Below are 23283 nucleotides of genomic sequence, written 5' to 3'. Positions count from 1 at the left end.
ATATGTAAATGTTATCAACATCATAGGGAGAATGTGAGTCAAGTTACATCTAGTAGGCAGCTAAACCAGCCATGACAGCTGCTGTACCATATCAAAGAGCATTTTGCATTACATTGTCACAGTGCATGAAGTTAATCATGATCAAGGAACTCAACCTATTTTTCTAATTCATAAGTTAATGGACTGTTACATTATGTTACATTATAGTTTCATGATGTGCCTGCAAAAATGAGCCCCCACTTTAGAGGTGTCTCTTGCCTATCAGTTGCTTGAATGGAGCCAACAGCATCCAGCTATGATGGGTACTTGGACATGAAGCCACATCAAGGAACAGAGGGAGACTCTTTGTGATTGTGGTTAAGAAAGAAACATAGTTGGATGGTCTTAAATACTACTACTACAGAAATCCAACATTCCCAAAATTAATAAGGCCATCTAACTCTTATATAAGCTGACATTTTAAGCTGTATCTTCCTTTCTTGCTAAAAGGCTAGTTCTAAGTGTGGTTAAAATAGTTTTAACCTGAGATATTTACAGCACACCTTTCATTTTCAGAAACAAAAACTACATTCATAACTTAAAACATTATTTTGAAGTCTTTCAAATATTTGTATTATGTACCTATTAGAACATATACACACACCGGCCACTTTATTAGGTACCCCACGCTAGTAACGGGTTGGACCCCCTTTTGCCTTCAGAACTGCCTCAATTCTTCGTGGCATAGATTCAACAAGGTGCTGGAAGCATTCCTCAGGGAGTTTGGTCCATATTGACATGATGGCATCACACAGTTGCCGCAGATTTGTCGGCTGCACATCCATGATGCGAATCTCCCGTTCCACCACACCCCAAAGATGCTCTATTGGATTGAGATCTGGTGACTGTGGAGGCCATTTGAGTACAGTGAACTCATTGTCATGTTCAAGAAACCAGTCTGAGATGATTCCAGCTTTATGACATGGCGCATTATCCTGCTGAAAGTAGCCATCCGAAGTTGGGTACATTGTGGTCATAAAGGGATGGACATGGTCAGCAACAATACTCAGGTAGGCTTTGGCGTTGCAACGATGCTCAAGGGGCCCAAAGAGTGCCAAGAAAATATTCCCCACACCATGACACCACCACCACCAGCCTGAACCGTTGATACAAGGCAGGATGGATCCATGCTTTCATGTTGTTGACGCCAAATTCTGACCCTACCATCTGAATGTCGCAGCAGAAATCGAGACTCATCAGACCAGGCAACATTTTTCCAATTTTCTATTGTCCAATTTTGAGGAGCTTGTGCAAATTGTAGCCTCAGTTTCCTATTCTTAGCTGAAAGGAGTGGCACCCGGTGTGGTCTTCTGCTGCTGTAACCCATCTGCCTCAAAGTTTGATGTACTGTGCGTTCAGAGATGCTCTTCTGCCCACCTTGGTTGTAACGGGTGGTTATTTGAGTCACTGTTGCCCTTCTCTCAGCTCGAACCAGTCTGGCCATTCTCCTCTGACCTCTGGCATCAACAAGGCATTTCCGCCCACAGAACTGCCACTCACTGGATGTTTTTTCTTTTTCTGACCATTCTCTGCAAACCCTAGAGATGGTTGTGTGTGAAAATCCCAGTAGATCAGCAGTTTCTGAAATACTTAGACCAGCCCTTCTGGCACCAACAATCATGCCACTTTCAAAGTCACTCAAATCACCTTTCTTCCCCATACTGATGCTCGGTTTGAACTGCAGGAGATTGTCTTGACCATGTCTACATGCCTAAATGCACTGAGTTGCCGCAATGTGATTGGCTGCTTATAAATTAAGTGTTAACAAACAGTTGGACAGGTGTACCTAATAAAGTGGCCGGTGAGTGTATTATGTAATCTTAGGTACAAACACATTGGCATTTGCTAGCTTTATGACATATTTCAAAATCTCCCTAGTTATGTTTTCTTACATTAACTTTATTCTGATTTTACCTTTTTTTTTTATATAAATTGTTTCTTACATATTCTTATTTATTTATCTGATTTACATGCCAAGAGAATTCAGTGACAGGACTTAGCCTTAGCATTTTTAGTGTCATAGGAAAACAAAACAAGATGAAATGTGGGTTTGGGTTGCTTGCGTGCCTGAAAAGGAAGGATGGGGTTAAGATCTACTGTAGAAGGACAGGGGTTTCGAACTTGGTAATTATGATTGAGTAAGTAATTTCTCAGATATCATCTAAGACATGAATATCCAATAAAATCTCAGGAAGGATCTGGTTGGCTTGACTGGCTACTAGTAGTAGTTGACCATTAGGCAGAAAATTCTTTACATATTCCCCAGTAGAACAGCTGTTGGCTGTCAGTTGTGACTGCAGCACTTCCATGACCCCAGATTATAGTTCTGCAGCTTCAGGAGATGGCATTCAACACACCCAATATAAATATAACCCAAAACCACATCACTTTAAATGCAGGCTCATATTACTAAAATGTTGATTTTATATTAATTGTTTTGGGAAAAATTATTGCTCCTTTTTACCTAAAATAAAGCTTTTTCTGTTAATTTGGCTTCAAAGCCTTGCATGCTGATCGATGTTGGAAAAGTTAGTAGCGACAGAAATTTTTACAAGCAAGTTTATTCTTCTGCCCATCTTTTCTCTATCTGCAAACCCACTACTAATAGTACTGCCTGTCTGTAGCAGGTTTAGGCACAGTAATAAAAAATGTTACATAAACAAAAGGTTCAGGATTTCATGGTAATCATTAAGCTATCCCAATCTGTATATTGTTAAAAGAGCCTAAAGACACATAACATCAAATGGTCCACACCAACAAAGTAGTGTTAACCTGTAGTAATGTAGTAAAAATACATAGCAGTCAGCAACCCATCACTACAATGAATGATTCAACCCGGCCTTTTCTTTAGCAAGGACCAGATTTCTTTCCTAAAAGTTTTATACATTTTTTAGTTTCAGACCTTTGGTAGTTAGAATTATTTATGTCAAATAAATGTGCTTAAAATTTGCCTAGGTTTTAAGAAAACAACAAAGGTAGATGCAGCTCTGCATCAGCCATAAACAGCACAAAGATCCAGATCTCTCCATTCTTGCTCACCATAGCATTAAAAATGCTAAAAGGGCTTCACTTGCCTTTGCAGTGTTTTCCCATGAGAGTATTTTTGGAAGAAAAGCTGCTTTCCGGCTTCCATATCTTCTTTCCTCCATCAGCACAGTTTTAAATTTACCCCTAGAGCTGTTTTTCCTCCAGCATAGAAAATGGAAAAAAAGAAAAATGTTGCCCTGATGGAGCTGAAAACCGCATATAGCCGAGCAGCTATAGTGCCCATCTGACCCTAAACCTCTATAACAGGCTCAGCACAGAAATATTAAGCCTGTGACTTGGAGGCTCTAACCATGGAAGTCAGAATTTCTAGGTGAATGGTCAGGAACTCATCCTTCTCAGTTAACTATCTACTGATGGTCTTCTTTAGAAAAAGATGCACTGCAATAAAACACAAAAAAGAAGCATTTCCTAACCTGCTTAAGTATTTATATCTGTTTAAAAAAAAAAAAAAAAACGCTCCCGAACCCAACAGTAACAACTTCAGTCTGTTGTTACAAAAATCTCCTTTGTTTGAAGAGAGACCTACTGTAGGGAGCATTTTTATAAAGTGGACGTTAAGGATTTTGGTACTGTCTTGACCACATTATAACATTTTATTTCTAAAGCACTTGAAGAACAACTTAACTGAAAAAATGGCTTTATGAAAAATGATATAATAGAGATAAATAATTGCAAGGAAGCTATTTAACATTTGAATAATACAGATACTGTAAATGACAGATTAAGACACAAATGCAAGTTCTTAAGAGTTTACAGCCAATGATGAAAATTTTGTTTTAAGATAAGTTTAAGAATCAAGGGTTGGAGCCTGCCTGACCTCCAGCGGGTACTCGTTCCACATTTTAGGACCCGAAATTGCAATTCGCCGCATTCTCTTGATCTGTACAAAGAGATCAGAACAGTCAAAAGCATCTGCACTGCTGATCTAAGAGCATGCAAAGGCATTTAACAAAATCAACTTCAAAAACCTCAGATTTAGTGGTGTGAAAGGTATTAAAACCGGGGTGGAACATTTCTAAGATTTACCCAAAGGCCTTTAGCTGGGTGTAAATTTTTATCAAAATTTGAAACACATAAAGTAACTTGAATTCAACCTGAAGATTGACAGAGTAGATGAGTCAAGGCCAGATGTTTTTAACAGCATGTTTAAGATTACTTGGTACAATAATGGTGGGAGACACTACTGTTAATAATATTAATGCTAAAAGAGCTGATAGTCATAAAAGTTCCCTTAAGAAAATGTGGTGTAACAACATCAAGAGGGAACATTCATCGTGGGTCATCAGTGATGAATGGAGGAGTCATCAGTGGAAAAAGAAATGGACCATGGACCTGTTTGTCTTTTAAATAATGAAATATTATTTCATTACCAAGTAGTTACATAAAAACAGATGAGGTTAATAATAATACTAAGTTACTGTTTAAAAACAAACAAACAAAGAGATCAAGTTAATTCTCTTATCATCTTACTCTCCAACATCATATAGTGGGGTGTTTGGGGAGATTGTGGTTGCTTTTTGCTGTGTGATCTGACCTTGAATGCTCCAAAGTGAGAGCTTATACTTATTAATTTAATAGGCCTGTAAAAGACACCAAATAAAAAAATATGGCTCAAAAGTCCAGAGTCAAGGTCAAACGTACATAAATTGCATGCAAATGTTCTGAAAATGAGCATATTTTTCTTCCCTTCCTGATAAGTATATCAATAATTAAACAGTCCTCAGAGGGAGCTCTGTTGATCTTGGTATGATGTTATATCAGCTCATTTAATGAAAAGGACCCTTTTGTGTGTGTGTGTGTGGGTGTGTGTGTGTGTGCGCGTGATGTGTGTGCGTGCGTGTGTGTGTGTGTGTTTTCAAAGGCACTGCTCTTAGTAGTGTTGATTTAACTTTTATCTAAGGTAAAAGAGTAGATATGTTTTCCATTCCTTTAAATCACAGTAACATATGCTTGTCCATTATATTAGACCTTCTTAATTTCCATTATATTCTGCTATTACATAGAAGCAAAAGTCTACTTATTTTTCTTTTTACAGAGGTCAAACTTTTATTAGCCTTAGACGTAACAATGGATTAATGTCAGATATCACAAATGATTATCTAAATGCTAACTTGTTCTAGATTTTACACCCTTATGACAGTTAGTGTGCCATGTTTTTCAGTATTTTAGAAAGATATAGACTATGAAACAATGAATAAAAAAGCATCACCCTTCCTATGCATTTGACACTTGAACAGCAAGGCTGACAATATTTTGTTCTGGACATATAAAAAAAATCATGTATACATGTCAGGACAGTGAAATTCAATACATTTTGAATACATGCTGCACCCCATGGGATTCTTAGACAAACTTCTTAGTCCTTTTATATGCACAGAGTCTACAAAAAACAATATTTAAATGCGTAAAGCTTTCAACAGTGAATGAATGTTACCATTTATAAAGTGCAGCAGTGTTCAAAGCAAGTTTTACATACTTATCACAACAAGAAATGTTCTGCCAACATACATGAGGGAAAAATCCAATATGACTGTTTTATTTGTATGACTTCAAAATAATTGTGTTAACACACCTTAGTAAAGCCTATTCTAAAGTCATGCCATTGTTGCAGGGACAGCAGCTTCTGGACTTGGAGCACAAGTTAACAATTGCAAAGGAGGAATTAGAGAAGACAGCTCTTGATAAGGTAAGGATTTCACATTATTTTTGGGTTTATAATATCCTTCTAGTATTACTGGGTATGTGGAGCAGGTTGGAATATTTTAATTTGATAATTTAAAACATGGCAATAAAAAAAACGAATTAAAGAAAAAGAAATTAAAGAAATAAATGCATCATATTGAGTTAGAAATTAACTGATATTTTATTGAGTAGAATGTGAGAAAAGGAAGAATTATCAAGAGTTTCCTTCCAGCTTTCCACATTCCAGATTGCACTTTACACAGTTTAGTATTAGAAATTTAGACACAATTTTACAGACTCTATTGATGAGATTTTTGTTATTTCTGTGAACGGCGGTTGACGTACTGCTAAAAATGGTGTTGAAATTGATTGGAAAAAAATGTTAGTTGTAAAAGTAGGCAACTATTTAGTTAATCTTTTTGGCAACTAACATTAGTAGCTGTTGTAAAATTGTAATATTATTGTTATTATTGATTACTTTTTTTTTTTTTGAACTACCCCTCCTTTTTTACTCTTTTTTTTGTTAGTCTCTTGCCTATGCATTTTAGATGTTTTGCAGTCACTATATAACATGACCTCTGGCTTTATGGCTTTGGTTATTTTTTTATGTGGATGGAAAGAGTGATGGAGCAATTCAGGTGTCTTCTGTGTGTAATCTTTTTTGGGGACAGGAATCACAGCTGAAGGCACTGAAGGACACAGTTCACATCTGCTTTTCAGCTGTCTTGCACAACCAGCCCAGCAGCAGTCACAGATTCCCCACCTCCCCCAGCCACCTATTCAGATACTCATCGCTCATCAACAGTTCCAGAGTCACTTTTCAGCAGCCACATGCGAAGGTAATTCAGTATTTCACACAATATCATCTGATTTAAAGTTTTTGCTAGAGATGTCCTGGGCGTAGTAAGAACCTAAACTCTTTGTTTTTTATATAATTGATGACTAATGACTGAATAAAGAGATTTGCTCAGTTTAGCATAATCTGCTGTAGATGATTGTCTTGTCCTTGAGCAGAATGTTTCTCTCTCAGATGCAAGCATGTGCTCTGCCAAGCTGTCTCTCTGACTGCCCTGTATAAATTGTGTTTATAAAGTCTGGAGAAGAAAATTGGACTTAAAACTTTCAAGCTGACAGTGTGCTTTTTTTAATGAAAAATGTAATGCTGCTGTTTTTGTTTTTGAATACAGGACTAATTATTTGACATATAGAATTTACACAAATGAAGACCTTTGATACAAAATATTTAACCCTACAATTTCAGTGGTTGAAACAACACATTTCACCGCCAGTCTTTAAACATGTTTTATAAGCCCATGGATACACACTTTTTAGGTCCTGGTCCATTAGGCATAAGATGACTCTGGTGAACCTTATGACTTTCTATTAAAATAGTTTATTCTTTCAAAGCACATGTTTAAACAATTTTTTGTAGCTGTAGCTTAACCAGGTGTAAACGAACACAAAAAAATTTAGAGGTAATTGTTACCACAACGGAAACAATGGTACATTGATGGAATATATAGAGTCCCTTTGCATGTAAACATACTTGTAGTGTCAGAAATAAAAATAATAGAATAAGATTATTAAGGAAAAATATGTTTATGCTAGCAGGCACGGCTTAATGTAGTAGACTACAGACAATATTTATACATTTCACCCAAAAGAAAAAGACCATGACTAGCATTTTTTTTATTGAAAGACCAAACAGAATATTAACAGCTATCAGAGAACATCCATACATGGCCTAAGGGTATCACTTCCTGATTGGGTTATGGAGCTAGCTTGTCCTTTCTGTGAGATCTCTAACTGTACAGAAGCACTTTTGAACACATTTTATCCTCCTGCACAATACCTCAATACCTTCCCATATAGATGATAAAGTTTGGTTGTGTTTCTCGCGTAGATAGCTGTGGACCTAACTTTTACTCTGACTAATTGTATGTGCTCTCTTTTATTCCTTTGACATTGAAATTGGTACAAAGCTTGTCTGCTTTCTTAAATTATCTGCTTTCTTAATTATTATTTTTTTTTTTTTTTGCAATTCTCATGTAATTTTGTCCTCTATTTATGTTTGTCAATGATCAGACCCATAATGTGCTGGCTGCCATATGAATGGGAAATTGTTAGCTTTTCATGGCATCTTGAAATATCCTAATTCCATTCTAAAACCTAGGGTGTTACACTCAAGAAAGAAATAAGACCGGAAAAAAATAGATTTAGAAAGTAAGAGTTAGGCAAGCATAATTCTAGACGTCGAAGTAGTAGCCTATCCAACTAAAGCAACAGTATGAAAATATATGCTTCTCTTTGTAGACTGTGATGCACTAGCTTGAAATATAGTTGAACACAATTACTTTAAAGTATGAGAGTCAGGCTATGTCAGGGCACCATGAAAAATATCTGCAATCACAAAGTCTTTGTTGGGAGTCAAGGTTACAGTAGATTCAGTTGGGTTTCAGATATAATCCTTTTTAAATAGAAAACAAGGTGACTGTCGTGGATAGTCATAGTAAATAAGGGATTTAACTTTTAGTGTAGATGCTCTCTGGAAAACACTGACATTTTAGGACCAACATCAGCAATTGAGGTTCTGTTTATGACATTTTGGTCTTTAAAAAGAATCCGTCTGACTAGTAATAATATTATTTGAAGAGAACAAAAAAATATACATTTATGTAGTATTTCATGAAAATGCAGTTCATGGTTAAAATAGATTATTTGGTTTCTCTCAAGCAGCCATGTCAACTTCAATCAGAGATTAAGTTACTTTTTATTTTTCAAAAGAATTCAATTTGAAATCACCAAGCTGGCCACAGGATTGGTATGTCTTATCTACCATGATCCTGGTGAGCAATGATTGCTGTAAGAGGCTTTCTCTCCTCCAAGCTGTCACATTTCTCTGTGTGTTTCTATTCCTGAATAGTGAAATTTGACAGACCACTGAATGGGTTCCTTCTAAGTTTTCTCTCCATCTAATTTGTGCTTATCCCATCATGCCTACCACTGCCATTGCTTTCCCTCTGTTGTAACATCTTAGATCATAGTAATTTCTGTATTGTGGCTCTTTAAACATATGTATATAACTGTTGTAGAAGAAATTAAGATTCCATTATGCTGTAACAAAGTGGACCTTTCTTCATCATTCTCCAGCCTATACTCAAGCATGAGAAAAAATACATTTTTAAAAACAAACAATACGGAAAGAAACTCAAGAAAGATGTCTCGATTTCTATGCTAACAAATGTATTACTTTCCACTCTATTAGCATACAAATAACAGAACTCACTTATGAGCATTAGCAACTTTGACAGGCTGTCTGATAAATCCTACTTAGCCCCAACTGTAAAAGTTACCATGGTGCTCCATCTGTCCAATCTGCCTGTGCATGTGGAGGTGGGTCAGACCTCATTTAAATCACTGCCAAATTTAACTCAAATTAGGCAGTGAAAAACCACAAACAACAGCACTTACTAGGCTTAGAGGAGCCAAGTAACCTCCAGCTGAGGTATAAATGTCAACAACTTGGTTTGGTGATTATGACATAGTTTCTTTTTTTTTTTACAGGCTAGAAAAAGCATAATCCAACAAGCAAGAAAATTGTTACATCATTGGACCGAAAGATCAAAATATTTGGTTCAGTGTTCATGAATGCTACATATCACCTTGTAGAAGTTGAGCAACAGCACAAAGAAGAAGGCTCCTTTCACTCACTATCTGTTGGGTGTCTGCTTCAAGCCTTTCCTTCAAAGCTCGGAAAAATAAATATGTAGACTAATTTTTTCTGTGATTTACATCTGCTGTGGTTGTTGGTTTCATAGGAAGTGGACCTTGCCTGAGTTTGGATCAAAATCAGAGGATCACAGTTTTTACTTACCAGCAAGTAGATATTCAGCTGTATCTCCATGGAGCACCCAACTAGCGATGAACCACAATGTTAGGGGATTTGTGGCTCAGTAAACAAGCCTACATATCAAACCTCAAAATGCTCCAGGATTTTAATTCCCAGTGCCATTCAAAATTCACATCTCATCCTATGCTCATATTTATCTCATAGCTGTGGACTACACGGTTGAATTAGTCTTTAAAGGACATAGATCCAAGTGATCATGGAAGGTGCTGAACACACATATATTGTTTCTAATATTTAACATTCAAAACCAAGTTAAAGAGTACTTAATTCATAACAACCATATTCCATGCTTTTTTTTAAATGAACGCCATGTCCCAATTTTCTGGGCATGGTTTATCTAGTTAAAACAAATTCTGATAGCTCTTAATTCAATTCTTTCCACTTTGCGGCCCAGTCATATAGCCTGAGTAAACAGAAGGCTTTAGTTTGGCTTTATTCCATAAATAAGACTTTCAGATGTTTTATCCTACACAAATACTGACACACATAAAGCTGTCCCTGCTGGTGAAAGATTCATTAGCGAGAGGATGCAGAGATCAGCAACATTCAAATAGAAGCTGCTTCTTATTTAACAGTCTTGGGGGAGAGCCAAGGCTTGTGGTCCAATAGTGTGCAATTTTCATCAAAGTCATGTGAGATGATACATTAGATGCAGAGAGCACCAGGCCAGAAAGGAAAACTCAAACTATTTTATGCTTTGCTCTCTGTACTTTAATGATGACTGACTTATCTGACTTGAATATAATATAAATACATTTTATTATTTGCTTAAATATAAATATACATATGTAATTATGTATATTATGTATGTTATACAAATGTAACTGAAATGAAATAAACACATTTTAAAAAGACATAATAATAAACATTTAACTTTTAAATAGAATTGGTAAATAGATCACAATAAAACACTCAATTCACCAAAAACCTGTACACCAATTATTTTTGACAAAATCCACTCTCATATTTGTATAGTTCTGAATCTAAAATGTTGTGTATACCTTCTTAAAGATTAAGTGAGCTGTGAGCTCATTTTTACAGCCTAAATATTTCACATCCTTCAGGATTGAAACTGCAGAGCTCTGACACCTCTGATTTATTTGATAAGTTCATCTCAACTTCAGCATAACATGATTTTTTTCTCTCCAGAATCACCTCTAATGTATATGCTAACAATAAGTGCCAAGTTGGTTGTGTATATAGGCTATTTTTTATCAATGAAAATTGATTTGCCCAGTTTGACATTTTCCTTTCACTGTGCTTGGATCTGACGCATTAGCAGCGTCTTTTCAATGTGTGAAGTTTGATCCTCTGCCCTGCACATACTTTTGGCTTGATCATGGAAAGTCAATATATCTGCAAGCGCTGCCAGTTTTAAAAGCATCTGTCAGCCTTTCAAGTGGATGTAGACTGAGCCATTATGTTATAACTTATATCACATTATTCTATTTTTTTCCCTTAAGATTTGCAGTGGAATTCAATTTACTTAGAAATTGCTGAATAATAAAGGTTCTTAGTTTAACATCAGGTTTCTACCAAAAGACCACTTCAGAAAATGACATCTAAAAAGCATCTTTTCACATTCCATTTTAAGAAAATGTGGCTGATCAAGACAGATCATGTCAAAAGTTTGAAAATAATTTATGAAATGTCTAAAAAGTGGTCACTTCATTCAGGTGACGTCATTTCCACTGAATCTTTTAAAAAGAGGTTTCTTCAGCTGACTCAAATGGTATGAGGTTTGACAGAAATAGGCTCTGACCACCTCCCTTTATTTTGCAACAATTTTTCTTTATGCTGTCAAGAGTCCATGTCTGACCCACTTTGACTAAAGTTGTAAGAAAAACAAATAATTTTAAAAATATAGTTTCTACACAGCTAGTTTATTTTTAAGTCAACACGATGTTAATATAGAAAAAAAAACACCTAACAATCCTCACTTATTTAGTATTACTTTCATCATAAAAAGAGGAAGTTACCTTCCAATCCAGTGTAAATCTTTAGCTCAAGTAAATAAAATTTAGTGTTGTACAGAGGTAGTTTTGTCAAACAATAAATGATTCTAAATAATATTAACTAGTATTTAATAAATAGAATTGTAATAAATACTAATACTCGGCATCCCTAGAATGACAGAGCGGCTTGCACTATTGTTAAAGCTGAGCTTTAGACCAGGGCTGGGCTGGGACCAAAAAATCCCAGGCCAGATCTGCTCGGGTGGTCAGATCTGCTCGGGGTCCCGCCCCTTCTTATGACGTCACATATGGCAACCCTACTCAGACAAACTTTATTGCACCCGTTTCTTAAGGATCCAATCTCTTTTGGATTCTCAACATATTGTTACCTGTATTTGCAATTATTTCACATTTCATTGGTGATCTAAAGTAGACAAAAGTAGAAAGCAATCATTGTCAGTCTTGAAGGAAAGCACTGCCTTCTAAGACAGACAGAGCTCTGCCATTTTACAAGGTGAAAAAAAAGTCTGAGATTTTTTAAATACATTTTTGTTAATTTTATTAAGATCCAACAAACGAGGACATTATCAATTTTGTCAAAAAATAAGTTGCAAAAACAGAACTTAACAATCTCAGAACTTCACACCATCTCTCTCTCTCACTCTCACTCACTCATCAGACTCACCAAAACTACAGAAAAGAGCAGTCAAGATCTCCAGACAAAGGCTATGCAGTCAAAAAAACTAAATAAACCAATTGATGCACACACAGTCCAGTAGAGATAAAAAACACAAAAAACATTAGAACTGTAAATATACAGTCATATGTTTATATCACTCTCAACTATGTGGATATGAAGATGTAACATACAGCAGAATGGGTTGTTGACTGTTTCAGAAACTCTTTAATTTCGGCAGAGGTTCCAAAAATCTTTCGAAGAATCTGCCACGGCTCAACCACCTGACGTCAGTGTGCAGTAGCAGATCAGTCTGGTCTGCACCTGCCTCCTCGAGCTGTGCATGGAATAAACGCCTCTGAAAACTCCTGGCCCGAACAAAGCAAATTTTTCTCGTAACGTCCATAACAGGCTTCATATTTAAAATATTGCAGCACAATTGTTGTTGATGAATGATGCAGTGGTAGCTCCAAAAATCTGGGAAAGTTTCAGACCGCTTGAACAGAGCAACAAATCCAGCAGTGCACCCAACCATAGATAGAGCCACATCAGTTGTGATAGATGTCATTATCTCATTATCTCTTCAGATTCCTCTTCGCACTTTAGAGTCCCTGGTAACAACCTAGCAACCGTGGCAAACCATGCCCAGCAATAGGCATGCATAAAGAAGTTTCCCTGCATACTTTTTACTTTTCATTCTATTATTATGAAAATACACATTGGCCTCTCGTGATCAATGATTTGATTTTTTTTGTCATAGCCATAAATAGGTCTAGATTGTAAAACTCGATCAACTGAAACTCCGCCCACGATTGACTAGTTGGGCTCCCCTGGTCTAACAGTTACTTTGTTCACCATTTTTTTCAGGTTTGTTATCAATCAGGTAAAACTTCATCGCTCATTAGACATGCTAACGCTACGGATGCTCCCGACTCAGCACATGAATGCTGCGTGATGTTATTATCGTTGTCTGGGCAACCAATACGTTTTACATCATGTGGCGATGTTCAGCCAATCATGTAGGGAAACATCACTGGCATGCGCAGGACCCAAGCAGATCCGACACGGCTTGCTTCGACCCACAATGAATTATGGGATAAGTTAGTCCACAAAGGATAGACGGGACGTTTCCTTTAGATCAGGGGGACAAAAAAGGCTGGATTTGTTGGCTTTGTGGATTTGATAAGCATGGCACCATGCTATGAATAAAATAAAGTCAGTAATATATATTACTGAGAAAATATTATTTTCATTTATAAAAAATATGTAGAGTATAATTTTACAACCTTTATACATTTTATTACCCTAAATCTATATTGGGAAACATGTACAACTATTTGGAAAATACAGAAGCAGAGAATTTTTCTCTTTTTTTTGCTTTGATTGTGTTTTTCCTTTGTCCTGCAGCAACTAAATGTTGAACCTTCCCGTGTTCTCAGCTTCCCTGGGTCTAAGTGTAACTGTTATTGAGGCCAGTTTTTTTACACACTAGGATAAAAGTTTTAGGCATTTTTTTTCTAGCTCAAGGTGTATTCAGTAAAAGGTTTTTACTAAATACTTTATGTACTACATACTAATACAAGTTTTCTCAACGTTCATATCTATAGTATGTGTTGAAATCTGTAATTGTGAGCAAACTCCATACATCTATGCCCATGGTCTTGCTGAAATGTTTTGCTTGACTATTTCACTTTGGAACATATGTCTAGCATTTGGTACTGCATATAAGGAAGAATAAGGTCTTGCACCAGTAACCTACTGCGGGAACAGAGCACAGCAGCCAGATCAGAAAGCTGCTGAACTTCCTGACCTGGCTGCTGTGGAAGCTCGTTTGAGACATTTTCCTGAGAGACTCCATTCTTGCAGCAAATAGGAAGCCTATTTTACAGTGCCCTTCCATGGTAATTTATGAAGGTTGACCCAAAAAAAGATATTCAAACCTAAATTAAAAGAAACCCTCAAACTAAGAAATGAAATATTTCAGTCCCCCTCTATTCCTTTTGTATTCTAATCTGATATATTCAAGTTATACTGTACATTCACTCCAAATTACACATTTCAATGATAAAATTCAGTTTAAATGGGGAGCATATGTAGATAACGCATCAAGTAAAAAAAAACTTTCCCTCATTGCTGTTTAGTTTATTAGTCCTTTTTAACTTAAAAAATCAAAGGCTTCGTTTTTTTCTACAGGATATCTCCAAAGTTCAGAGAATTGTGAACTCCAGTAAATCACCAATGAACATCACTGAAATGAGGAGAGAGGGTGTCGAAGTTAAAGAGTGCCAGATGGAAAAGGTGAGCTTTCGAAGTAATTAATGGGTAATGGCCTATGTCGCCACAGGGCTTGTATTCATGAGCTCCATCTTTTCATGAAATTCAGGCTCCCTCGTCAGAAATCCGATTGACCAATTTACTTCAAGTGCCTCCATTATGGTTAATAAATTGACTAATTTGAAGTAATAATTTTTGCAAGTTTTACCTTAGTGATGATGTTCATTCAGAATTTCCTTTGATCCTTTAGTAGACACCATTACCTGAATTTCTTCTCATAGGGTTTAGAAGGATTATAGCCCTGTTTGTGTTTTGTTTTAACTCTAAATGTATTCCATCTTAATTTTTATGGATTTATGTTTATCACCAAAGAATTTCTCAAACAAAGATTAAATGTTTGCAGCTATGATGTTATGAATCTTAAAAATCTTGTTCTAGTATTTTTATTTATTTTTTTTGCTTAGAGCTGCTGCAGTTCACATGTTCAATTCAATTCAGTTTACTGTATTTCTATAGCGCCAATTCACAACACGTCTCATCTCAAGGCACTTTACAGGTCACCAGATCATACAGTAAAATCGACTCAAAGTTTTCTATCTAAAAACCAGTTGATTGCATCGACTCATTGACTCCAATGCAATCTCTCACACTAAGCATGCTTGTAGAGACAGTGGAGAGGAAAAACACCCTTTTAACAGGAAGAAACCTCCAGCAGAACCAGGCTCAGTGTGAGCGGCCATCTGCTGAGGCCGACTTCAAGGAGACAGAAGCAGACATAGAAAAAGCAACTGTAAAAGGCGTCCCCGTCCAGGAAGCACACAACCAGGTGGACGAGCTCCGAGCCAGCTCCCATGTCAGAGGACGAAGAGAAAACATCCAGCAAGTCACAGTCAGAGAAACAGGACTACACTGGAAAACAGGCAGATCTCTGACATCTATAAACAAGGGTGTTGATGTCAGCAGCACAGCTGATGTTAAGAGATATTTTTTTTATTTATTCAAGCAAATAAAACAAACAATATATTAAACACATATAAAATTAATTCATAACACATGAATGCTTAAAAACAGATGCCATCCTCTAATAATATAATAATAGTAATAATAATTGCACTCTTTTGTTTTTTCTTAAGAGCATTTTTTTTTTGTTATTGGAAAAATGCAGAAGTCTTAGCTTTAAAAGTTTTAGGCATCATTACTGGCCAAGTCTGCCACTATAATGTCTAGTGATTTAGTTTATTGTGGGAAAATGCCCCTTTTTTACATTAAAGAGAAGATAAATAATTTACAAATATGCTCCCTCTTTATGTAAGTGCTGCCTTTGTAGAGCAGGCAACTTTTTTTAAATGATCCTACCCAGCTTTCCTCTTAACTTGAAGGTGTGCTTGTTGCGCACACAGAGAGTCAGCTCTTTTTCATAGTCCTTTAACTAAAGAGATCAAAGGTTATCTTCAGTATACAGTCAGCTCTGCTTTTACGTATTATTGTACTCTCTGCCGTGGTGCACCCTTTTTTTCTTTTACTTATATCGTGGGAGGTTGTTCATGTTCATCCAAGGGTTGTGGTTTGCACCGATGCCTTCTTTGTAGTTTCTGACTGCAGCTGCACTAGAATATAAGATCTTTTTTTTGACCTTGGCAAAAAAATCTATCAATTCAAGTTAAGCCATAGATATCTTTTTAATCCCAAAGGGAAATTAAATGTTTAAGTAAGTCATCAGCCTTTTTTCCCACCTGTTGTAGATGTGGATAATTGTGGGCAAGGAGGATCTGCAGTAGTGATTTGTCTTTCATCTGATCTGGAGAAGCCTTTGACTGAAGACACTGATGGTGTTTAAGTCTTCTGAAGAGGATGCTCACTGTTATCTATAGTGCTCTTCATTTTTTGTGTGAAATCATCTACAGAGGCTCTAGTGCAGGGGTCACCAACGTTTTTAAGACTGAGGGCTACTTCATTCCTACTGAACCATGGGAAGGGCTACTAATACTGACCTTTGAACTGGAGGGATCAGGCGTTTACCTATATTTCATACATAATAAACATTTAAATATTTTTTTCTTTTAACTCGTAATTTCCTTTAACATATTGACATTTTGAAATCACTTTGGATGCTTTAATATTCTGTATGGTTAAAATGATGAAATGCTCTATACATTTTTAAAGAAAAAGAGCAACAGAATAAAATTGAATTTCAGTCTTTGCTTACTGGTGAGTTCTATAGTTTTCAGAAGATGCTGTGGGCACCCCATGTGGCCCCTGAGGGCCCTTGGTGTCCGAAGGCACCATGTTGGTGACCCTTGCTCTAGAGATTTCCTTAGTCAGAGAAACAATCCTTAGGAACATGGTAAAACACATAACGCTGCATTGCGGATATTCTGGCCGGATCCTTGCTTGGAGTTCTTCTTCTTCGAGTTCTTGTTTCCTAAAGTTCACACATTGCCCATTATGATAAGAGATGGCTTACATTTCCTGCGGTTCTACTCCTCTATTCTCTTCTCTTCTACCCCTGCTCCGCTCTTCTCATGGTATCCTACTTAACTCTTCTCTAGTTCTTGCAGAAGTATTTTGAGGGTTTTTTTTCACCTTCAGAGATGTTAAGGAGCTGACACTGGGTTTAAAAAACAACTTGCTATAGTTAATGGGGTTACACATTACAAATATCCAAACAGGAAATAATACCAGCAAAAGTACTTCCAGTGGCATAATATCTAAAACCATGGGCAAAACGCTTTGGAAAAAAAGAAGTTCTGATTGTACAATGGAAAAACTGAAGTTCTCCTAGAAAACAAAAAGAGCGGAAACATCATAATCAAGCTAGCTTTCCGAAGCAGAGAAATTTCAGAAAATAAAAAACACTTTGAAGAAAGCTCTAAAGGAATACCTTTACCATTGACATGGGATTTATAATGTGGCTGACTGTACTGCTATGGTGCTTTTATATTTTATTGTTACTGCCTTTAAACCTTTGTTTAACTTTTCACTAGAAAAGGAAAAATAAATCTTATTCAAAACAATACCATGGTCTGTTTTGAACCTGGTATGGCAATAATTGTATTTTCAGCCAACTTTAGTCATGATTTTTTCTGATAACCTAGACATTTTTCTTTGTAACCTGAATCGTAATACACAAGCCTGGCTGTTCTTTGTTGATAGTCCTTGAAGTTGTTATGCAACATGATAGGAGTCTGTGTGTTTAATTGAATTCACTGGATACAAAAAAAGAGCAAAAATCCATCTGTAAGGTCTGAAAGTATTAATATGTAACATAGTGGAGAGGGTTCAGGTAAGACTGAAGAAAATAAAAATATAAAATGTGATATATTTAATTATTAAAAGAGGTTTAGAACATATTTTCTAGACCTGCTTACCCTTTCAGAGAGGTTAATTAGACAAAATATTTTCAGGTTTTTCTACAAGTTATTGCCAGCGATTACTGAAATTCAATGTGGAGAGGGGTAAGCCTCACAGACCGGTAGCCATTGATACATTTTTTACCCAGTCTGGCTTTTGTGTTAGAGAGGCCTGGGAGAAGCCATTGCTCACTAAAAGAGACTTGAGAGACCACTGGGAGTCTGGCCACAGCTAGCTGAACCTCTCAAACTGTGAGAGGCAAAATTCTCTGTTCTGATGAAACAAAGATTGAACTATTTGTCCGCAATTCCCACTTCTATGTGTGGTCGAAGGGGGATCTGTGGGATTCAGCTTTTTATTACGATCCCTCTACTCAAATATAAGTGCTGCAGGATTGCTGTTTGTTTCCTCTGCTACTGAGCAAGGAGAATGAAAAGCTTAGAAGCAAGAAAATATAGTGCAATAATACATTATTTTGAGAACCGGGTCTGTATTTTTTTTTTTTTCTTAAAATATGATTGTTAGCTCTCAATTTTTATTAAATCATTCAAGAAAACAATCAAATTAATATAATTACAAAACAAATTTCCCTGTAAATAAATATTTAAACCTTACTAAATTTACAATTGAGAAAACTTAGTAAGGTTTATATTATTTATATTATATTATTTTTTTATTTGTATTTGCATTGTTTGTTGTATCACAAGTTCTTTCAGGTGACAAACAAATCTGTGGTAATGGTTCACTGATACACGTTTACTCATTCTATTAGTGTTAACTGAGTTAATCAGGCTAAAAAAAGATGAAAAAATGAATCTGTGCAATGCACTGACATGCTTTTGTTCTCCTCTTAAAGACCGCAGCTGAATGCTTTCAGAATCAGACGGCCGGATCAGCTTCAGAGAGCAAAAACCTACCAGACGTTCAGCAGGTATGCTTCACTTTATTTTATATTGAGCCAATCTTTCCATAAAGAACTCAGACTTGGTTAAATGTAATTAAAGAGACTTTTTTTACACTGTGGGTTAATTTGCTGCATCACTGAATACTTGGTGCACTTCTGATGATTGCTGTTTAGAGAGGAATGTAATTTATGGATATTATGTTCAATATTCACCATATTTAGGCTGTGTATTGGGTGTTTACACCACAAACTTTAGAGGGCATGAGGAGGAGATAACTTTAAAATGCAAGGAAAGTCAAGTTCAGAGAACTATAATTCAATAAAGGTATCAAAAACTTCATTAACTAAGTAACTACTTAATTCCGCACAAACACTGAGCTAAAGATATTAAAGTATAATGTAAAAAAAAGACAACACCCATATTCAAAAAGTTGACAACTTTACATATCCAGCAAAATCAAATGCTTAATGTGCCAATGTCACCTATGGTGTGTGATTTTCTATAGTCTGTCAAGATCTATGAATATTTGCTTCAGTCAATCTATTATTGAACTGAGTCACACCTGTTCGACCGCACCAGATGGCACAGCAAAACAATTAATCTCTTTTTAAATGTGGTGCAATACATTGTGTCTCAGCAACTGTCTTCAAATCATGTGGCAGAAGTCCATATTTAGAACCACCATATTTGTCCTAGAATGTAGGAACATTAAGACCGGAATCCAATGTTTGGCTCTGTTAGATTGTATTTTTTTAATGATTTCTTTTTTCAATAGGATTTATTTTTTGTTTCAATAGTGAGATTGTTGGTCAGTGTGCAGAAACAGATGTAATAATTTACTTGTGAAGAATTAAAAATATATAGTTTACTCAGAGTATTTCAGTGTTTTATGAACTTGTGAAATCTGCATTAATCATAAACACTATTTGAAAAGAAAATCTGTTTTTCATGACATAATTTTACCAGATTTTCTAACTCTTCTCGAAAAGTGAAATCTAAAAGCTTTGCCAGTATTTCCTCTCTTTCCAGGGTTGTCTTTAGTACACTAGAATTTATTTATTTTTTTAATTTGCTTACGAAACCAACTTACAAGCAGCTTTTTCCCAGCACCCCTCATTCACAGCTCTTTGCCATTCAGGGTGTAGTAAACAATGTGATTAGTCGTAATTTGCATTCCGGTCCCAGGGGATCAATCTAGATTAAGCCTCTCCCTGTTTCTATCAGTCTACCTTCATTATGTGTTTTCATTTTCGGTTTATGAGACTGAAAACCTGAGCAGTTCTAGCTTTTTATTATGATGTTCTTTAAGAAGCGATCAAAGGAGAAATGACTTAGGTGTATCAAAACTTGAGAAAACTAATAGAAATTTTAGATATAAGATCCATAAATCTCCCAAAACTTTTTTTTTTCACTCTAAAAAATGTTTTACTCTCCAGCTTTCCTAGTATGGATACAGAAGCATATCTCTTAAGCAATAGGATGCCTTCATTATTTTGAAGTGAGGCATATTTCTCAGCAAATGCAAGATGCTCATTTGAGAGTTTAATATTTTATAAGAATGAAAACTAAGCAATGTCAGATATAAGTATGAAATTGTCCTCTTAAAATCCACTGGGTAGCCGATGTTCTGTAAGATCAGCATACCCCGTCACCAGCATACTCATAGTCAATAGGCATGCGCAAGATGTCAGATTTGCATACCCATATGTCTGACATAAGTGGAAGAAAGTCTACTTTATTTATGCTTGATATAATAAACAAAAAGGTGTAGCTGAAGGTAAACAAACAATCTTACCAGAAAAGCATACCAAAAGTCAAGTTGGTTAGTTTATTTATGTGTGATGTAATAAACAAAAAGTTTTAGTCCGAGGTCAACAGAATTTAAAGCTTAATTGCTTTAAACATGGATAGCTTTGCTTTTTTTGTTTGGTACTTCACACCCTGACGTAGCAGCTAACCTACCAGATTGTCATACAACTGTTAAGTGTATGCTGATCTTTACAGCCTGATCTGCGAATTTAACAGAACTAGTTTAAAGGTCCCTTTGTGCATGCTCGTGCATGCGTATTATTATGGGTATGCTTGTCTGATGACGTATGCTTATCTGACAGAACAGAAGCGACCTACATTAGATTTCTATTCCCATTAAACACAGCAGTACGCATGAATATAACAATGGTTACATTTTAACCAATGAAGACATGCTATACATCATTAGAAAGCTTAGATTCTGGACAATCTAACTGCAAGGTTCATTTTATGGACACCAAAAGCACCAAAGCACGATTAGTAAAGATATAGCAGCATTTTAAATCATCCTTTTTAAACTGAATTTTCTGTTTTTTACCTTCAAAGAGGTCCTGAGGCCATAGATTTTTCCATTTCCATAAGGGTCAAAAGATTAAAAGTATTTGTATTTGTAATAAAAACAGTCTATAATGAGAAAATGGCCACATAAAGTCAGTTTTCAATCATCAGAAATATCTGACCCTCCGAGCTGAAGCTAACTGTCTTGCTAATAACACCAGCTTACCCAAGCATTTCCGTTTGATGTTCATTTTTATTATTTTCCAGCCTACAAAGCAAAAGTATCCACATCTACTATTGTTTAGATTTGACTCCAGGGCAGCTCTTGATATTTAACCAGTCCTCCCTATCAGTCATATGCCTCATAAAGTCTGCTATTGGTTTAGACCTCACATAATTGGCTTTGTAGCCAATGATATTAGCTTTTAAACTATGGTATGCATGGCTAATTTGAATAATGCAGATCTGATAAACAGACTTTGGTAACAGCATGCAGGAGAGACTGGATCCTTGTTCGCCATTAGATTATTTGATGGAAATGTTAGAAAATTTGAAAAATATGCTTCAGTGTGATTTCATGAGTTAAAATTTTGTGTAAAAGCAATTGACACAATATAGCATTAATTCAGGGCATTTGGAGAGATATGGAGATGTTGGTGACAGAAGAAGTTAAAAGTCCTAAAGCTCTGACACTGTTTTACCTAAAGGTCTGACATTTTCTGCAGTTGTGGTTGACATGACACAAAAAAAAGTTATATGATGACACATGCCTGCTATCAAGCATGTCTTTGGACAAGCTGGCCAACTCACTCATCACGAAGTGGCTGCCACTGCAGTCTATCAGCCAGGGATACAGGCAGGAGAAGGCCCGATTGGTACTGGAGCTGAGGGAATCCACCCACCAACTGGTGAGAACAGCTGGCTCCCATGTATAAACAGGGAGGAAGTGGAAAGCCCAGCAAGAGGTCGACTTGGCATTCAGCAGGCTGAAACATTGGAAGGTGGTGGGCAGTGTTCTGGGTCGTGCAGGTTTGGTGAAAGGCGAGATATATTGGTGGCAGAAGTGGCCAGGACAGAACTGGATCATCTCCATGTCACGGCTGTCTACCCGGGGCAGACAGGGAGGCTTGTTGTCATGGGAGGGCATCTCAGACAGACCCATGTCATGGTCTGATCTGTTGAAAATCCCCAAAGCCAGACTCAGCTTCTTAATTAGAGCCACCTATGACAACCTGCCATTTCATGCAACCTCCAGCAATGGTTCGGTAATGAAAAGAGCTGCTCTTTTTGCAATAATATCAATGCAAGCCTCCAGTACATATTGTCTGGCTGTAAGATTGCACTCTCCCAAGGTCGGTACAGGTGGAAGCACAACTTGGTGTAGAGGAAGCCTGCAGAGTTTGCAGAGGCATCCTCTTCGCAAGAGCCGGGGACAACCCCAAACCTACCCACCGCACATTACCATCAAGCCTCCTTTCACCTGACGGTGAGTGTTCCATGAGGGTCGAGGGGAGACAGCTTCAGTTTCCCAGGGAGATTGTAGAGACATCACTGTGGCCATACCGGATCTTGTGGTCAGTTCCACACAAGACCATCCTACTGGTGGAGCTCACTGTCCCGTGGGAGCAAGGCATGGAGGCAGCCAATCAGCGCAAGCATGGCACTTATTCAGATCTGGCAGCCGAGTGCAGAGACCACTGGAAAGCCATCACATGCCTCATCGAGGTGGGCTGTAGGGGATTGTCGGGTCCTCATTAGTCCGCCTTCTCGGCAACCTCGGATGCACTGGAGCTGGACATCCTAAAGCAATCAGGGAATAGGCAGAGAAGGGCAGTTTTTGGCTTTTGCTAAGAAGAAGAGATATGGGGTGGGGACCTAACACCTAGGGCATCAGCAGGGGGTGGCAGGGGGAGATCCCTGCCATCGCTCCTCCACCACGAGATGTACTGGGGTTAAAGGAGCGAAACATCCATGACTGGTGGTCCCCTGCTGATGACAAGGGCTTACAAGGCACAGTTGTTCAAGGCACTGGTGGAGGTGCGTCAGGCAGCAATACCCAGCAGGTAGAACATCACCCTGTATTTTCAATTCTATTCAAAACAGGCTGAAAATTTTTTCAAGAAGAAATAAAAAAAC

General features: G+C 36.9%; 1 protein-coding gene across 2 annotated transcripts in view; it reads left to right on the top strand.

Moving 5' to 3' along the window:
• The window catches only part of luzp2 (leucine zipper protein 2), a 216775-nt gene that overhangs the window by 185085 nt on the left and 8407 nt on the right, over positions 1-23283 (top strand). For both annotated transcript variants that reach the window (XM_038270645.1, XM_038270644.1), the window contains exons 8-11: positions 5699-5773; positions 6441-6608; positions 14504-14608; positions 18792-18866. In XM_038270645.1, the coding sequence (XP_038126573.1) occupies positions 5699-5773; positions 6441-6608; positions 14504-14608; positions 18792-18866 (423 nt within the window). The remainder of the gene's footprint in view (positions 1-5698; positions 5774-6440; positions 6609-14503; positions 14609-18791; positions 18867-23283) is intronic.

The sequence above is a fragment of the Cyprinodon tularosa genome, unplaced genomic scaffold, assembly GCF_016077235.1.
Source record: "Cyprinodon tularosa strain WSP-4 unplaced genomic scaffold, ASM1607723v1 ctg77, whole genome shotgun sequence".
Taxonomy (NCBI): Eukaryota; Metazoa; Chordata; class Actinopteri; order Cyprinodontiformes; family Cyprinodontidae; genus Cyprinodon; species Cyprinodon tularosa.
This window is presented reverse-complemented; position numbering and strand designations above follow the sequence as displayed.